At 41.0% G+C, this 15,871-nt stretch overlaps 2 protein-coding genes across 2 annotated transcripts; both read right to left on the bottom strand.

Moving 5' to 3' along the window:
- Positions 1-9,122, bottom strand: arpc1b (actin related protein 2/3 complex, subunit 1B). Its single transcript, XM_026929901.3, has 10 exons — positions 8,960-9,122; positions 8,263-8,337; positions 6,205-6,309; positions 5,892-6,114; positions 4,711-4,818; positions 4,102-4,308; positions 2,140-2,215; positions 1,857-2,053; positions 454-544; positions 1-312 (listed from the first exon to the last, which is right to left on the bottom strand). The coding sequence occupies exons 2-10, from the start codon at positions 8,324-8,326 to the stop codon at positions 274-276; spliced, it is 1,110 nt and encodes a 369-aa protein (XP_026785702.1). The 5' UTR covers positions 8,327-8,337; positions 8,960-9,122; the 3' UTR covers positions 1-273.
- Positions 9,123-9,437: 315 nt separating this feature from the next.
- Positions 9,438-15,871, bottom strand: arpc1a (actin related protein 2/3 complex, subunit 1A). Its single transcript, XM_026929900.3, has 10 exons — positions 15,681-15,871; positions 14,947-15,027; positions 14,754-14,858; positions 14,414-14,636; positions 14,209-14,316; positions 12,847-13,059; positions 12,669-12,744; positions 12,370-12,563; positions 11,171-11,261; positions 9,438-9,894 (listed from the first exon to the last, which is right to left on the bottom strand). Exons 2-10 carry the CDS (start codon positions 15,008-15,010, stop codon positions 9,856-9,858), a joined length of 1,113 nt encoding a protein of 370 aa, XP_026785701.1. The 5' UTR covers positions 15,011-15,027; positions 15,681-15,871; the 3' UTR covers positions 9,438-9,855.

The following is a 15,871-nucleotide window of genomic DNA, read 5'->3' as shown; positions in this document are numbered from 1 at the left end:
TTTATTCAAATGTATTCATTTATTGAAAATGTATGACAACACATCAATAACAATCAATAAGTGAGAAGTACCAACACTTATAAACAGCATTCTAGTCCCAGCAGTATCAGAATTCTGTAAGTGCACTGCAGCATCAAATCGTCAAATCTGCTTTTATAAGAATAAGTGCTAGCTATTACATGATGATTATCCATGATATGATTGATTTTTTACTTAAAACCAGCACTCAACATTATGATCCAGTTTTTTTTCAGGACACCATGAAGTCCACTTTTAGACAATCTTCAGATCTTTCATGGCAGATTCAAGGGTCTGTGTAGAGAAAAAAGTGTTTTAGTGAACATGGTGCTTTGCCCAATATGAAGTATTAATATTAATATGTGCATTAGCAATAATTATTAATTAAGGAATAAAAAAAATAATAGGAAGGAGGAAGAATATGATGAGTTTCACCTTTACATCCCAAATGGCCATTCCTCCATCCATCCCAGTGGTGCAGAATTTGGCGCACTTCGCTTTCCCTCCATCAAGCACTGAGATTTGACTGAGAGAGACAGACATTGGTTATACATACTATACTATACTATACTATACTCATGGGCATAAAGAGAGTGATAAATGTCCAGATATTTGAACATGTAGCTCAGTGTCACAAGGCTGAGATTCTGTGCTAGTGAAGCGAAAAGTTACCAGTTCAAATCCCAAACTACCAGATCGGGTCCTTGAAGGAAAAATCCACCCTGAACACCTTGCATATTAAATCTTTATAATTAACATATGATCTTCAACACTTAAGATAATTCAATTTGTATTAAAATTCTGATTTTTTTAATCCAACATGTTGGTCAATTTTCAGTTTGGTTAACAATATCATATATTACCCACAATGCCATTTTGTCTACCCGCTGATAGTGATGCCAGTGGGAGTTCATCTCTGCAGAAAAAGAGCGATGCAGCAGCGCTTTAGTCCTTTAGTCAGTTCAGCTGTCTCACGTCCTCATCTGTAAACTGTACCTCAAACTGGTCAAGTTTACATAAAGCTTCAATTTTCATGCTAATACTACACCAGTTCTCATCAACTGGAAATCACTTGCTGCTGCTGGTCCCACTTACAAACCATGAAGATTGTGGTTTTGGACCACAATTGATATGAACAGTCTTGCTACAATGACTTCGGACTACAAATGCTATGATAGCTTTAGGACTGCGATTCCCACGAACAGATTTGCACTCGAGTCTCCATCAGTGAACAGTGGATAACTTCAACAACACTTCATCTGAAAACTGTAATGAATTTCCTGGTTACACAATCGCATTATTTATAGTTGCACTATCCGGTATCACCCAGATGAGCATGGGTTCCCTTTTGAGTCTGGTTCCTCTCAAGGTTTCTTCCTCATATTGTCTCAGGGAGTTTTTCCTCACCACCGTCGCCTCTGACTTGCTCATTAGGGATAAATTCATACATTTAAAATTTATATCCTGAATGCATTTATTTCTGTAAAGCTGCTTTGTAACAATGTCCATTGTTAAAAGCGCTATACAAATAAAATTGAATTGAATTGAATTGAACATCATGCTTGTCATCTCATATCTGATCCAAGTCCCTGCTTCACCCCGGCGAAACCCGATGATCAGAAATCACTGAAATATTTTCTCTTATTAAATGGCATTGTAACTGCGCTAGAAATGCATCCCTGTAAGATCACAAATATATCAATATAACTATATTTCATGTGTTACAGAGTGGACTTTTCCTTTAAACACCGCCCCAACCCTCAAATGCTCCAGAATCGCTGCCCAACTGATGAGGGTAATTGTTGCTAAAGGTAAATGTTCAAAATATAAAAACAAACCTGATGCTGTTTTTGTGCAGGGACTCCAGCACGGCCTCCTTGGTGTCCGACGTGGCTTTCTTGTCCAGGTTCTGGAAGCGCTCCCTGGCAGTCAGTCCTTTCTGAGTGCTCTGCTTGGGAACATCAAGTTTCCCCCCAAAAGCCAGAGCCCCTTTTCCAGCATCGTAGACAAACAGCACAGGGTAACAGTCGTGGCCCTGAAACCCATTTCACAGTTAAATCAAGCACTCACAGCTTTAAGGGTCTTCTGATATCATGAGGTGTGTGAGTTGCCAGTACTTACTGCTGCCACTAAGCTGTTCTCAGTGATGAAGGTCACACAAAGCAGGGGAAGGGTCTCTGAAGTCAGACTGGTGATGCTGCCACAGCAGAAAGACAGATTTTAGTAAAAACTTCGTACGAGCGTTTACACAAGTAATTTGAAAATCCCGTAAATTCAGAAAAAACATTCGCATAAGAAGAATAACTAACGTAAACCTCGACTTGCTTGGCTTGAATTACTACCTTTTTATATCTGGAATATAATGTTGAGTTTAAATTACTTATTTTTTTTTTACATTTACAGCATTTAACAGACGCCCTTATCCAAAGCAACTTCTAGAATTGCTTTGGAATCTCTATCAAAAACATTTCACTTCACTTAATTTACACCTAATTCACCTTTTCTGTAATTACTCTCTAGACTTTGACCGTTTCAGGTGATGTCACACTGCTTACACTGCTAGATATTTTTCATTGGCATGGAAGTGAGTCAAAATAACTTCCACTTCTGCCTTTTCTTTCACTGTTAGTAGTTATTTCGTGTTGCCAGCCCACCATATGCTTGACCTGACATGACATGAGCTGTGTCAGGAACACACTTTGCACGTTATGGCTGGTCAACATACACACGCACGCGAGTAGAAAGAAAATCATTGAAAATCATCATATTTAGTACAGTTTTACTTACATAAACATTTACACACACCTTTAATAAAAGATTAATAAATGAGGCCCAGTGTGTAAAGATGTTAATTACTGACACTAAACCACATACTTCTGATCACCAAATGCTTAACTTTCATCCTCTGTTCATGGTTAAACAATGACACAGGAAATATTTGTGAAGGGAGGTACAGCATGTGAGTGCTATTTACAGATTAGAGATAGGCTGGAAGATATTTAGAACAGTAGTTTTCAAAATACTGTTCACATTCATTGGGAACGTTGAGCCAAGAACAAAAAAAGAAACACTTTTTATTCTACTTTTAGAAAAGAAAAAAAAAAACCAAGGCTTTTTAACCCAAGGTATGTGGTACGGACTGAAGAAGACAATATACAAGCTATATAGAGGAATAACAATAAAAACCGTTTGACTTGATTTATTTATTCATCTTCAGTAACTGATTTGTCTTGGTCAGGGTTGAGGTGGACCTGGAGCCTATCCCGGGAACACTGGGCACGAGGTATGAATACACCCTGGATGGGATGACTGTTTATTGCAGGGCACCAGTCTCTGTCGCTCTCTCTGTCTCTCACTCACACACACACACACACACACACACACACACACACACACACACACACACACACACACAATTTAGTGTAGCTAGTCCACCAACTGTCATGTTTTTAGATAGTGGGAGGAAACCAGACGACCCAAAAAAAACCCAGATGGACACGGGGAGAACATGCAAAACTCCACACGGTCAGTAATCCGAGCTCAGGAGCAAACTGGGGACCTTGGAGCTGTGAGACAGTACCGCTACCCTCCATGCCACCGTGCAAATATAATAGAGATATGATTTTTCAAAATACTGTTCACATTCATTTGAGACTTCTAAGCAATCACTAGGTGGCTCAGTGGGTAGTGCTGCTGCCTCACAGCTCCAGGGTCCTGGCTTCGATCCTGAGCTATGGTTAATGTCTGTGTGAAGTTTCTGTGCATGTTGTCCCAGTGTTCGTGTGGATTTCCAGCTTCCTCTCACCACCAGAATGACAGAAGGCGAATTGGCTATGCTAAATTGCCCCTAGGTGTGAATGTGTGTGTGTCCATGGTGCCTTGTAACAGACTGGCATCCCTTTGGATCCAACATTCCTGCGATAGGCAGCGGATCCACCACGACCCTGACCAGGATAAAGCGCTTACTGAAGATGAATAACTTTTAACCTGAGTGAAGATGGGAAATATTGAGCAGTAAATTCTAACACAAAGGTTACACTCATTATATACTCATGTACTCAGGTGCTGAATTACACTACTCACACAGCAGTCTTGCCTCCTTCAGCCACAGCGACCGTGCTGTCATGACTAGCCCAGGCCACGCGATTCCCGCTCTCGGAGAAAGAAACCCCATGCACCCAGCCTGCAGTGCCAGACGACTCAAACATCACCTCTCCGAATGGCATCTTGGAGCCCCATGGAGTTGGAGCGGGCTTCTCCTCCACCTCTTTGATATAGGCTGAGAAAATCCTGCAAGCAAGGTTCAAAGAATGTGTGCATGAGCAATAATTACAAGTGATCATCATTTGCATAATGCTGACTGTCATTTCCTAATGCATGCTCTTCTGATGTATTACTCAACAGCAGTTCAAGGTTACCATATAATACAGAATCAGACTCCAGTCCTGAGGGCCACAGACCTACAGAGATACGTGTTTTCTTTTTCTAACACGCCTAATTCAGCTGATAAAGCCCTTGGTATTTCGTTAATTCATTGAACCTGTTGGGGTAAATGAGGTAGAACTCCGGGCCCCAATCATTTATGACCCCAATGATTATTAGATCAGTTAGCATTACACTACCAAAACCACATATTTCTTTAATAATGACAGATGCTCTTTTAATAGAGTTAGGTGAAAGTTTCATCCCAACCTGCATTTGAAATCACACGATCCAGCAGCCAGCAGGACATTGTTGGGATGCCAGTCCAGGCACAGGATAGTAGAGCGAATGGGCTTCTTAATGTGCTTACAAACCCACCTGGGAAAACAATGAACAGCATTTACTCTATAGAGCTGCAGCCAAGGGAAATAAAACCCTACTTCACTATCACATGGAGAGAAGGACTTCCTGGGACTGAAAGATGTAGTATAGATGTCAGCATTCCTCTCTAAATAGGTTCCAATATCACATGAAGAGGTAGTCATATATGCCTTGAAACATCATACATACTGTTATACTGTTATACGGCAATAGTTTGTGGACACCTGACCATCACATTCATATGTGTTTTTATATTTAACTGCTGTTATAATAAGCTCCACTCTTCTGGGAAGGCTTTCCACTAGATTTTGGAGCGTGACTGTGGGGATTTGTGTTCATTCAGCTACAAGAGCATTAGTGAGATCAGGCACTGATGTTAGGTGAGGAGGTCTGGGGTGCAGTCGGTGTTCCAGTTCATCCCAAAGGTGTTCAGTGGGGTTGAGGTCAGGGCTCTGTGCAGGACACTCGAGTTCTTCCACTCCAACCTTCACACACCATGTCTTCATGGAGCTCGCTTTGTGCACAGCGGCATTATCATGCTGGAACAGGTTTGAGTTCCAGTGAAGGGAAATTGTAAAGCTACAGCATACAAAGACATTCTGTACAGTCGTGTGCTTCCAACTTTGTGGTAACAGTTCGGGGAAGAACCAAATATGGGTGTGATGGTCAGGTGTCCATATACTTTTGGCCATGTAGTATATAAATAAAATCAAACATTTGAGTCTTTATAAGATTGATGCTGAACCTTGAAATCTCTTAATAGTCAGATTTTGTTAAGATACAGATTTTCAAGAGCAAAGGCAAATGAAAAAAAAAATGATTGATTTAAAGGTGATTTAAAAAAGTAGATTTTTAATTTGCTAGTAAATAGCAATCAAATTAAAAATCACTTCAATCACAATGATTAACTCCTCAGCATGTTCTACAAATATTATATTACAGTAAGCAATTTCCAAAATGGCAGTCAGTCCATCTGCATCTTAAGCAGATTAATTAACATTAAACCTGTGGTGGCAGATGAGACCCACAGCCATTTCAAATTAATTTGCCCAGTAACCCGATCAGCTCACCAGTCATTCTCCTGCTCGAAGTAGCAGACCGAGATGAGGCGGGATCCGCTCCCCACAGCGAACTTGTTTTCCTTGGGTGACCACTTAACGCAGCGGGCAGCACGGTTGATCCTGAGGATGACCAGCGTGGGCTTCCACACATCACCCTTCAGGGTCCACACGTAAGCATTACGGTCAGTGCCGCAGGTCACGATGCGGTTGCTCTCCGGTGCCCAGTCGATACCTGCCACACAGGAGAAGGGCAATATTACAGCAGTGCCATCTAGACTCAGCTTTTTAGGTGCGTGGTTTAGACAGTGACAGCATCACTCACCAGTGACTTGGCCATTGTGCTCCTTTAGCACATGGATCTTGTTCCAGCTATTCCCCTCCTTTTTATAGATGTGGACATCATGGTTATTGGGGCACAGTGCAATTTCTATAGAAGACAGAAATACAAGCTAATTATAAAAAGTATAAATATTTACCTGGCAAAATATGCATAACTGTGCCATTTGTAATGTTTAAAAGTGCTTCTAGACCTCTAAGAATTACCTAATAATACTTAATGATACTTAAAGGGGAAGTCTGTAATGTCTAAAGGTGCTTCTAGACCTGTAAAAATGACCTGGCAAAACATACTTAAAGGTACATAAAGATCTGACTAATTTCTTTTTTCAGGCTTCTGTTTATATTTTTTTCTGGCCTGGAAAGAAATTCTGGCCCTAGCCAGAACAACCACTGCTAAGCTCTACCCTTTTCCTTTACAGTCAGCTGATAAGACAAGATGAAATCTTTAAAGGTGCATTAGGTAAGATTAGTCTGTTGTTGTTGTTTTTTTTTCAAGATTAGGTCTCTAATGGTTAGGTTTGACACTTGAATCCCATTCCCCCATTCCAACCCATGTTCACAAAGCTCCGCCCCCACGATGTACAGTGGCCCATAGAGTGTCTGTAAAATGACTGACAGGAGGCCCAGCCAACACAAGCAAGCATTTTGGACCAGAAGTCAGGTTGCACTTTTGCTAAGGCCATGACTTAATCCACTGATTTTTATCAGGTACTACATATCTTCCAGGTTATTTGTAAAAGCAAGAAATAATAATAATAAAATGACTATTGGACCTTTAAAAAATGACAAACTGCTTCTTTAAAGCACAGCATGTTCTAAACCTTGGCTGTTAATCTTCTAAAACATGGACAGGATGGGTGACATGAAGCCTTTCCATACTCAGCGTTCAGACTGGAGGAAAGTTATTTGCCTAAAAAAGTCACATCTAGATGCTCTAAATGGTGCATCCATTATTTACAATATTTACATTAGTGCTGCTAAATGAGCTCAGAGTTATACTAAATGTCATTCTGTAACATCGGTGGTAAAAAATACAAAAAAAGAACTTTAAAAATGCTTAAATGTGACTTCCTTTATTCAACATTTCTCCTAACTAGATCTGTGTCAGTAGTTTTTATGCTACTTTTGAAGCTACATGGGTAAAAGACTATGAATCTGACACTTCACACACTCCAAACTGTTCGAGTTTCTACATTCCACTACAGCAGATGTGCTCCATCATTTATAAACTCGTCAGAGTATGCAAGCTGAAGTGCTTTGTGTGGTTTCTGCATTGTGCAGTAAGCGTGTTTGCTGCACAGGCTCTGTGGTCTGTTTAAGACGTCCTACATCAGCAACAGAGCACCATTCATGGTAAAACAGGAAGTGTGTGTATATGTGTGTGTGGGCAGGGGATTAATCATTACCGCTTCTCTCATTAATGTGGAAAAAAAAAAAAAAACACTGAGCAATGTGATGACAATGTAAGATACTCTGCTGCCCTTAAAACAAAGAGGCAGCTGTTCCTGGCCTGTTTTAGGAACACTTATTTTTACAAGCTGCTTAATTCGGACTGCTTGGATGACTAGGAAAACACACTGAGGGAAAATATGACTGATCTAAGTCTGTTTTGTGCTTGGCAGTACAGATCAAAGCCAGTGGTGTTTGGAAGAACATGGACTCTGCCAAACTGGCTCTGAGGGCTCGAATGGTGGTTCTGTTTGAGCATACGAGATGCAAATGATGATGTGAAATGTGGGGCGCGCAATTATTTTGTGGAAGTGAAATTAGAGCACACATGAAAACGGTAGCTGGTGGTTTTTAGACTGCATTTCCTTCCCTGCTAACTGAATAATGGAACAAACATAATGAAGGACTAGGAAATATATAGACATAATTTCATCACAAATGATTCCAGTCAGCATAAAGGTTCACATACATAAACCCAATCCCATCAGCCTCATCTTGCTGAGACACTAAACTCTTACAGTGGGGTTAACATTTTTGTGTTTTTAAGTCCAAGGTCATGAGATGATCTACAGCAGGTCTGCTTAAGACTTACGAGTTCGATCCTTGTTCCAGGCGTGGCAGCTGATGGGCTCCAGCAGAAAGCTGTGGTAAGCCATGACTGGAGTCTCTGCAAGTCAGGTGCATGATGAGATTAGGAAGAAAAACAACTCTGTTGAAAAGGTAAATCCCTAAAATCCTGCAGTGTTACACCAGCTTTTTAAACACGTTCGTACTCTTAACTGTAAAAGAGAAGTTTCTGAACTTCCTCCTCCAAATAACTGCATTGTATTTGACACATTCTTTCACATCTAGTTCGAATTTACTGTCTGAAAAAAACCCCCCCACTGGTGTTTGTACTAGTGAACTTCCTCTTTCTCTCACTTGTGCACTAAATTAAAAGCAGACCACAAAGGAATTTGATGTGAGGTCAGAGAGAGACAAGAAAAACACAAAACTCCAGACTTTCCACTTACATGTAGCCCTCTTGCAGTTACCAGAAATAGATGCTTAAAAAAAAAAAAAAAAAAAGAGGAAAAAAAAAACCCCAAAAAAACAACCAAGCAACGTTGCTGTTATAAGAGGTTATAAGAGCTTGTAGTGTGTGAACCACTGCTGTGACATTCTTATAACAAACACTTTTAACATGTTACTACATGTAAGTAGTTTCACAAACCCTAGCACTCCTACACTGTTCTGCCCTGCAGCCTGAAATGTCTCAGATAAATGAAAACATCTGTTTTCCTGCTTACCTTGGAAATGGTTTGACCGAAATGTCCCTGAGATGGAGCGGACAGCAAGACGTAAAACAAAAGCCTCAGTTCGTGGACTCTGAGCAGTCAACACAAACGCTGGCTTGGCTCTCAATGAACTCAACTATTTCTTTACTCTTTTATACAGAGGGGAAAAAAAAAAGTGTTCTTTCCCCTTCCTGTTTGAGAAACATAACCACTTCCTCGTGTGGGCGTCTGTCTGCTGGGCGAGGAGGGCCTTCTTCTGAACTCCCTTCTACATCCTGCTCAGAGCACAAGCTGCTCTCGTGATCTGATCTGTGTGTCTAAAGCCTGTAAACAGTATCAACGTGCACACGAGCAAATCTACCGTGGACAGTTTATTCTTTGCAAATATTTGCAATTCGCTGGTTCAGTTAATCGCTCAAGACAGTCACAGTAACACACAAACACACATGCTGTAAATTCCACATTAAGAGACAGGACGCTGCATTCCACATAGTGTGTAGTATATTTCTTTTATTTCTAACAGACCATTTACATAAAATTCTCCTTTTAATTTAACTCCTCTCCGGTTCCCCTAAAGGTCCGGAGTGCCAACGATCAAATGACACATTGCTGGAGCACCAGCTTTGGCATAGAATTAAAAAAAACAAACAAAAAAAAAACAAAAGAAAGGAAGAAAAAAGAAAAAAAAAGAAAGAAAGAAAGAAAAAAAGACCCTACACCCTTTTTCCATTTTTTTGTTTTTCTCCCCCCATTTTTAAGAGTGTCACGTCAGCTCACAAACTGGTCAGTGCTTTTTTTTTTTTTTTTTCCTCAGTTAAAAACTTTCAGAAGTGTTATCAGAGAGCTCCTTGTTAGTCTTCAAGCCATCGTTGCTTGCGCTGCGTCATGCTAGTTCAGAGCGAGTTCGTTTACATGATCCGCAGGCCTTGGATAGAAGACTCTAAAGTCTGGGGAGACAAAAATAAATCCATCAATCAAACAGTTCAATACAAGAAATTAGAGCAATTTGCATCATCTGTGTGTGTGCTACACTAAAGGAGTGGAAATTTTTAATTTCAGAGTGCCAACTATTTTTTATCAAGGCAGTGTGTGGGACGTGTGCAATACCAGATAACATGCAACAGAAAATAATCTAGCGTTTCAAATCAGTCAGTAGGTTTTTAAGGTTAATTTTAAAGGCCTCAGAGTCCACTTCCCACCCACCAACCAGCTCTTCCCTATCATACGACAGCTAACAGGCAGGGAGCGTGAAGGCTAACACGTGCTTCATCCGAGACAGGTGAAGCCAGCCAGCTGCATCTTTTTGAACTGCTGCTTGTACAGCGTCACAGGGTGGCGTAACACACTCACGGAAAAGCGCTATCTACCCTCTTTCACAATACATGAGCTCAAAGATGCCAGTGATTGGCTAGTGCCGCTCTGATTGATGGCGAGAAAGGGAGAAAAAGAGAGGGAGAGAGTGTGTGTAAAAGAGAGAGAGAGAGAGAGAGAGACAGTGAGGGTGTGTGTGTGAGAGAGAGTGTGTGTGTGTATGTGTGTGTGTGTGTGTGAGAGAGAGAGAGAGAGAGACAGAGAGAGTGTGTGTGTGTGTGTGAGAGAAAGAGAGAGAGTGTGTGAGAGAGAGAGAGAGAGTGTGTGTGTGTGTGTGTGTGTGTGTGAGTGTGTGTGTGTGTGTGAGAGTGTGTGTGAGAGAGAGAGAGAGAGAGAGAGAGAGAGAGAGAGAGAGAGAGAGAGAGAGTGTGTGTGTGTGTGTGTGTGTGAGTGAGAGAGAGAGAGAGAGAGAGAGAGAGAGAGAGAGAGAGAGAGAGAGAGAGAGAGAGAGAGAGAGAGTGAGTGAGTGTGTGTGTGTGTGTGTGTGTGTGTGTGTGTGTGAGTGAGAGAGAGAGAGAGAGAGAGAGAGAGAGAGAGAGTGTGAGAGAGAGTGTGAGTGAGTGAGTGAGTGAGTGAGTGAGTGTGTGTGTGTGTGTGTGTGTGTGTGTGTGTGTGTGTGTGTGAATACCCCTCCCACCCAGAGACCAGTTTTGCTCTCTAGACTTCGTCACTGGGATTCAAACTCGCGATCTCCCAGTGACAGGGTGAAACGCTTTTCTGTTGAGATTTAAAGTCCCGTCGTGTAAAAGAAGAATTACCTAAGACTGAAAACTCCTGCGGAAAGAATAGCGGATATATTGCTGCTTTAAAAGTCATTGCTCAAAGGGAGGAAAAAAACTGAACAACACAAACCTTAAAGTCCCATATGGTCATCGCTCCATCGATTCCTGTAGTGCAGAATTTGCGACAATCTCTTTTGTCTCCTTCATATATAGACACTTGGCTACAAAATGAGAACGAGGATCATGTTAAGTCTCAAACAATCTCAAACATTCTCTCAAATCTCAAACACTGCATCTTTTTAAACCTACAATAATAGCTTAGATGTGCTGAAATGTTTAGGTTCTTATGTTTTTAAACCTTAATTCTGCCTTCTCGTCCTGTTTAGGCTTATTCTGACACATCACTTTCCCTGTTTCACATATTTGCAGGTATCTTCAGGAACACTTTCAGTGAGTGAGTGAGTGACGACTCGACACTTCATTCAGAAGCCTAGCGATGGGCTACAGACGACCCCCAGGTAGAAACTTGTCAATCGGTGGCACTTTCTGAACACCGTTTCTACCAAGGTTGAGCAAAACTACGAACGCAATTGATAAATTTAGTTTCAAAACATTATTTTTTGCCAGACTGCTTTATATACAGTACTGGGCAAAAGTCTTAGGCAGCCTATTATTTATTTATTTATTTATTTTAAACTAATTTTGTCTTAGATGCTTTGTTATGACTTCTACATTATTGCGTCAGTATTTGGTCATTTTTCATTTCAAAATTTTACTTTTCCATCCAAAATGAAATTTTACAGATAAATGTTTCTATATTAGTAAAGAAAGTAACACATTATGTAATAGACCAGTCAGAAATTACCTGCAAATACAGAAGCAAGTGCAACAGTCAAAGTCTCCAAAAGAACTGGGGCAGATTCTTGAAGATGTTTAGAAAAAATTACCAGCTAATTTCCTTATAAAATTGCACAAAATGTACCTGAGACAACTGATGCATTTTTAAATACAAAGGGTTGTCACTCCAAATATCGACTTTGTTTAATTTACTTCTCTTAGTTTTGTTATTTTTTTAAGGCATCTTATCTTACATGTGCTTAAGATTTTTACACAGAACTGTATGATCATAGCTTTATGAAGAAAATGAATAAAGAACCTTTAAGGAACATGTATTTTAGCAGCTGCATAAAAATGTGTAGACCGTCCTATATATGGTTACAAATCAATATTTCGAAAACGTGCTATATTGTATAATAAAAACTCCCTTCTGAAAAAAAGAAAAATCCTCTGACTGAGGTATCCGCTCTGAGTCGAGAGCCTGAGACTTACGTGATGCTGTTCTGGTGAAGGGTCTCCAGAGTGCTATTGCGATCCTCGGTAGTGGCTCTCTTGTCCATGTTGCGGAAACGCTCCATGGCAGAGATGTTGCGCTGGATGCTCTGCTTTGGAATGTCCAACTTGGATATGAAGGTCAAGTTTCCACCATCATCGAAATTAAACAGCATTGGGCAGCAGTCATGACCCTTTAAAGCAAATAATATAAAAAACACACCTTAAAAAATTAAACTAAGCCCTTGAGTGTGGTATCTCTGATACGATGATGACGTCACTGGATGTGGTGCTCTTACCGCTGCAACAATGTTGTTCTCAGACACAAAGGTCACACTCAGAAGAGCAAGGAACTCTGTCTTCAACTGGCTCGGCCTGTAAAACAAAAGAACCATCAGTAACTCTTATAAGATTTCAATAAGCATGACTTATGGGGATCTTCATAAACCAGGCAAAGTAGTTAGGTCAGATGCTCACGTTGAGCTTTTTGTGGGATCCACCACGGTCACAGTGCTGTCATGGCTGACCCAGGCCAGGCGATTTCCACTGGCAGAAAAACAGACACTGTGGACCCAACCTCCACTGCCTGCTCCACCAAACTCTGCCATCACTTGGCCAAACGGCATCTTGGATCCCCATGGAGTTGGAGCTGGCTTCTCATCCACCTCCTTGATGTATGCAGAAAACACCCTTGGAAAAAGAGATCGCCGTTAGATGGACACACAGACACACACACACACACACACACTGCTCAATAACCTAGACACATGAACTAATGTTCAAAATGTCCATTGAAGCTGAATTGCATCCTTAAATGTTACATCAATACTAAGAAGGCACCGATTTATACTTGCTTATTAACTATGCACACGCATATGCAAGATGACTGCCGAGCGTATCCTGCGGTCATCTGTCGACTTGCTTGTGGAAGTCCTCAGAAATTAAAGTGACGCCTCCACAAGGTGCGATACCAAAGTAAGTAATGGAGGCAGTACAGCTCCACGTGACACTGTGTCCCCAACAAACTAACATCATGTCTTAAATTACATACATACTGTATGTACTGTTCCGTTATTGATTACTAACACTAATCATTTTGCTGTTACAGTTAGTGTTTGAACTTTAAAATCCTCTTAAACCTGCCGAAAGGTCTGTTTTGAGCTCTATTCTTCTGGATTTCCTAGCTTAGTAAATATTTTTGAATGTACGTTGAGAGTTTTATTATTTGCGATGCAGATCATGACAACAATCACAACGACAGCAGAAAGTTGCAAAGAGAAACGGAGCGCATCAGTCTGTTTAACGTCACTGCGCATGAACTCGCTAAACACTACAGTTCATCTTGGAAACCAGATGGACAGAAATGTTTTAGATCTGATGTGCCATCTAGTGGACACCGCTTTTAATCCTGCAGACGTGCATAAGACACGCGAGTGAGTGTGTAAACAATGGCGCTTGTGTAGCGGCTTCGTGCGTGCACGTATGCGTGGTGAAAGTGAAGTATATCTGCACCTTTAGGAGGAAACAATATAATTGGCATATCTTGATTATCAATGAATCCACCATGATATCTAAAATAATCTAACATATAAACTACATATAAAATTCTCTAACCTTGAGACTATTTTATTTGACGAGGGAAAAAAAATGCAATAGTTATTTAGAGCTATTTTCACAATGGCTTTTAAACATTTAACTTTTCATACCAAGATTATAATAAAGAAAGATTTTTTTATGCATTTCCATATCTAGAGGACATACAGTTGCAACACTGCTCTGTATAACGGGTTTCAGATGACATGAAATCGCTTCCTAGTGAAAGACATACAAGCGTCTTACCTGCATTTGAAGTCACATGACCCAGCTGCCAGAAGCACATTGTTTGGATGCCAGTCGAGACTGAGGACAGTGGAGCGGATTGGCTTCTTGATATGTTTGCTCACCCACCTTAAAGATAAGAGCGCAACACACAAACAGGAGTCGTGAAGCTTCACAGTGATCTACATCTAGACGTGTTTTCTATCAGTGATGCATCAAAACTCACCAGTCATTTTCAGACTCAAAGTAGCAAACAGATATGAGGCGAGCTCCACTGCCCACCGCGAACTTGTTCTCCAGCGGAGACCACTTCACGAACGTGGCAGCACGGTTGATCCTGAGGATGACGAGAGTGGGCTTCCACACGCCGTCCTTCTGGCTCCATACGTAAGCGTTGCGATCCGCTCCGCAGGTTACAATCCGATCGCTTTTAGGAGCCCAGTCAATGCCTGAACACATAACACATGCGCATTCAATATGATCTCATATAACAATATGATTTTTCCCCGTATTTCACATGCTAACTGAGACGGTATTATACGTACATGATGAGAAAATCAGATTACCTGTAATGTGCCCATTGTGTTCTTTTAGTTCATGGGCTTTTATCCACTGATTCCCACTCTTCTTGTATATATGGACCTCATGATTATTCGGACTTATAGCAATTTCTAAAGAAAGAAAAACAAGACCACATTTGGCTGTCTGTTGGAGTAAAAATGTGTTTAAAACCTCCAGATGAATGAATTTGCTGCTTACGGGTCCTGTCCCTGTTCCATGCATGGCATGTGATGGGCTCCAAGAGAAACTGGTGGAGTGACATTTTCTTCTTTTGTGGTTCTGTAAAGAAAAAAAATTATATATTTTTTAAAGAATAAACAAACAGAATGACATTTAATAGACGCCTGAACAATTCAGTGGTATAGCTAATCTGAGATGTCAATAATATAAGATAATATGAGCTTCCTGCTACATTACACATGATCCATGGATTAGGAAAAAAACTAAACTAGTGAAAACAGACAGACTGGGTTTTAGAGAGCATTACTGATTTAACCAGCTGAACAAGAATTTCAGTCAATGGCCTGCTGTCGGTTTTAGGGCGTGGATCTGCCTTAGCTGCTCATGATGGAGTTTAGCCGGTTAGCTAAGCTACTGCTAGTACAGCTAGTTTGAATGCGACCGGCTGCTAGCTAACAAGCTAACAAGCTAACTGGCAAAGCTAGGCTGATGCTTCCCGAGCTAGCCAAGTGAGCCATTTGAAACAGGACAGAAGAGAACACAAAATCTTAATCTAGCGCTCACGAACAAACCATACAATGTTGATTAATAGACTGGAAAAGAGATTAAATCTTTTTTTGAAGCTAAAAAGGAAGGCCGGGCGCGCTAACCGGCTCTTCCCGCTCCCTGCTCCTGGATTCAGGCGTGAGAGAGACACAGAGAGCGGCGCCCAAGGCCTCGGGCTTCACTGCTCCACAACAAAACACACTTACACCTGAAGAGTTGGTTTAGTGTTGTAAAATATCCACAAGATGCTTCACTGCTTTTTTTTTTTTGCTCTTTTGGACGGACTTGAATTCGCGGACTCTGGCCAGTCGACACGAATTCACTCCGGCTGCTCGCTCTGAAGAGTTTAGCTTCCTAATCTCAGGCTGTCAGGAATCCAGGAAATGGCAGCGGTACA

The sequence above is a fragment of the Pangasianodon hypophthalmus genome, chromosome 23 (assembly GCF_027358585.1).
Source record: "Pangasianodon hypophthalmus isolate fPanHyp1 chromosome 23, fPanHyp1.pri, whole genome shotgun sequence".
Lineage (NCBI taxonomy): Eukaryota > Metazoa > Chordata > Actinopteri > Siluriformes > Pangasiidae > Pangasianodon > Pangasianodon hypophthalmus.
Note: the sequence above shows the minus strand (reverse complement) of the source record. Positions and strands in the feature narration are given on the sequence as shown.